The sequence below is a fragment of the Trichechus manatus genome, unplaced genomic scaffold (assembly GCF_000243295.1).
Source record: "Trichechus manatus latirostris isolate Lorelei unplaced genomic scaffold, TriManLat1.0 scaffold00018, whole genome shotgun sequence".
In the NCBI taxonomy this organism is placed as follows: Eukaryota; Metazoa; Chordata; class Mammalia; order Sirenia; family Trichechidae; genus Trichechus; species Trichechus manatus.
Window position 1 is genome coordinate 16,810,822 of NW_004443954.1, and position 2,692 is coordinate 16,813,513.

Sequence of the window (2,692 nt, forward strand, 5' to 3'; positions counted from 1 at the left end):
GCAGTTAAGACACTCAAATCATCAGAAACATGAGGAATTTGACATTCCTGAAGTTAGGAGTTACAGATTAGGGGTGGAAAGAAACTCTTCTTAGAAGTTCATATATTTGAAGAAACCTTATTTTCTGGTCTAATTTATTATTGGAACATAGAGTCAATTTGAACTTGAAAGTTGTGTGTTGCAAGTCTTCAGAAATTAAAAATATTTCAACTTTATAAATCCACTGCTGTTGAGTTGATTCCAACTCATAGTGATCCTACAGGACAAGGTAGAACTGCCCCCTAGGGTTTCCAAGGGTGTAATCTTTACAGAAGCAGACTGCCACATCTTTCTCCCACAGAGCAGCTGGTGGGTTCCAATCACCAACCTTTCAATTAGCAGCCTAACACTTCAACTAATGCACCACCAGCGCTCCTTTTCAACTTTATGTATCTGCTAAATATAATTAACAAAGTTCGTAAGAGCGATGAGGATCATATGGTTGTGGGATTTTTTGTTTTTGTTTTTTATTGTGGTAAAGTGTATACAACAGAAAGTTTGCCATTCCAGCCTCTCCTGGTTGCAGCACTTTTGCTATCTGGGAGATGTGGGTGAAGTTACCAACATATTTACCTTTCAGCCCCCCAAACTTAGAAAGTCTCTTCCATTCTCCTTTTGTGTTTCCCAGCTATAGACAATGCACTTTTGCTCTAGAAAATGGTAGAACAGCCCTAGAAAATGGGACACCATACTGGAATGTGAAATGGACTAGAAATTAGCACTTTTGCTAGGCCCAGCCTTTGTACTACTCTGAATAAATCAGCCTCTCTCTTCAACAGAAGTAATGGTGTTTAGTAACCTTTTGAGTTGTTGAGCGGATCAAGTAGGAGAATATGTGAGACATTTACAAAGTGTCATTCCAATGAAAGATAAAGTGGTTTAGCAGATACTTAATTGGTATTTTCATGTTTTATTTTAATGGTTATTTGCTTTTAAAATAAAAGTAATGATAAGCATAGATTCAGAATATACATATACCCTATACATATACATACCCTTTCATGAAAATGTTAATATCCATGTTATTTTTTTCAGAAACGGAGGATAGTTACCAAGTGGAAGAAACAGGTAAGACTTAAGTACTATTCTACCTTGATTAGAAATGAATCTTTTCCTATAAAAGAGTGTGTATATATTTTATATAAGTCTTTCTGAATACAGTTTTTGTGCTTTTTAATTTTGAATTCTGCTTCCTAGGGATACATTCCCAATAATGGAATTACGAGGCTAAAAGATAACAGTGTAGTTGCTTGTTTTGGAGCCTTAAATGACAAAGTCAGTGAAAGGTTACAATTGTGTGTTGCCACGTGTCCCTAGAAGGTGGTCCGGCCACACTGGAAGTTAATATATCATGCCTGTGTTGTGTTGGCCAGTTTTTCTTCCAGAGTTGGACTAGATCACTCTTCCCATGGCTGAGAACCATGTGATATAGTTGGCTAGCACTTAGGACTCCTATTATTTCAAAAGTTATGTGTCTGTAAACACTAGGATTATACTCCACTTGAGGAGAAATACCACAGGAACTTAGCTATTGAGTCCCAGTGATGGATGGGAGGTAAGTGCTTCCTTGCTCAGGGTTCTCGGTGGCATCTGCTTGCTGAGTGGCCTGGTAGGGGGACTCACCAGTACTGTTTCCTCTGTCAGTTTTGTTTGACTGAATATAGTTGAATTTGCATAAGCTAAATGAGAATTTAACTCCACTGTTTCGTCGTTGGAGTATAAAACCATTGATGATGGGGACTGTCTTATTCATCTTTATACTTGAGCACATTTAGTACCTGTTTGTTCCATGAGTAAATGTAAATTTGAGCAGTATTATGATTTCATTTTGCATTTGTATTATTTCTAGAAATTTTGTGCTTTTCCTGTGTTGAATATCAGTCATATTTCTTCTTATTTGAACTATATTTGTGATTTTCTAATTATTTCCTAATTTATAGCTCCACAGGACTATAATCAGGATATGGAAGAGATAATATATGAACAGGAAAATCCAGGTTTGTGAATGTTAAAAGTATTGATACCTGTTTCTGCTCAAAAGTTCAGAATGCAAGGCCATTTTAACCCTGGTTTGACGATTCACTCTGATTCAACACGAGATCTTTTTATAATACTCATAATCATTTTGATTACCCAGATATTTATAGCCGTTTCTCAACAATAGTTTAATATTGCATAGTGAAGTGAGGGGGGAAAAAAAAGAGATGTGTTTCTCAAATCATCCATTGGGAGTTTGGTCTTTGTAAGTAGGATGCTGGAAAGAATATTTAGAAATTAAAGAGGCAGTGTAATGTAGTAGAGTCAGATTGGGTACAAATCCTAATTGTGCTACTTTCTTTGTGACTTAGAGAACAAACTATGGAACTTCACTCACCTTAAATTTTCTTCAAGGATATTAAAGGATTAAAGGATAATTCTTACATGGTTATAAGAATTAGAAATAGTATGTGAATCTTACAGAATGGTGTCTGCTAATTTTTTTTTTTTTTTCAGGTTCCAGTGAACCAGTAGTAGATGATGAAAGATTACACCATGATGCAGGTATTAGATGAATATATATATGTGTATATTTTTTAACGTAAAATATAATTTAGTGCTTTTCAACTGCAATCCTATGTTTACATGGCAGTTTTTCTTTCAGAGGAATCAAAGA

At 35.4% G+C, this 2,692-nt stretch overlaps 1 protein-coding gene across 1 annotated transcript in view; it reads left to right on the forward strand.

Annotated features, from left to right (window-relative positions):
• ASPH (aspartate beta-hydroxylase) overlaps nt 1-2,692 on the forward strand; it is a 188,214-nt gene that overhangs the window by 45,964 nt on the left and 139,558 nt on the right. Inside the window, exons 6-8 of the mRNA XM_023727723.1 lie at nt 999-1,107; nt 1,980-2,036; nt 2,533-2,580. Coding sequence (XP_023583491.1) covers nt 999-1,107; nt 1,980-2,036; nt 2,533-2,580 — 214 coding nt within the window. The remainder of the gene's footprint in view (nt 1-998; nt 1,108-1,979; nt 2,037-2,532; nt 2,581-2,692) is intronic.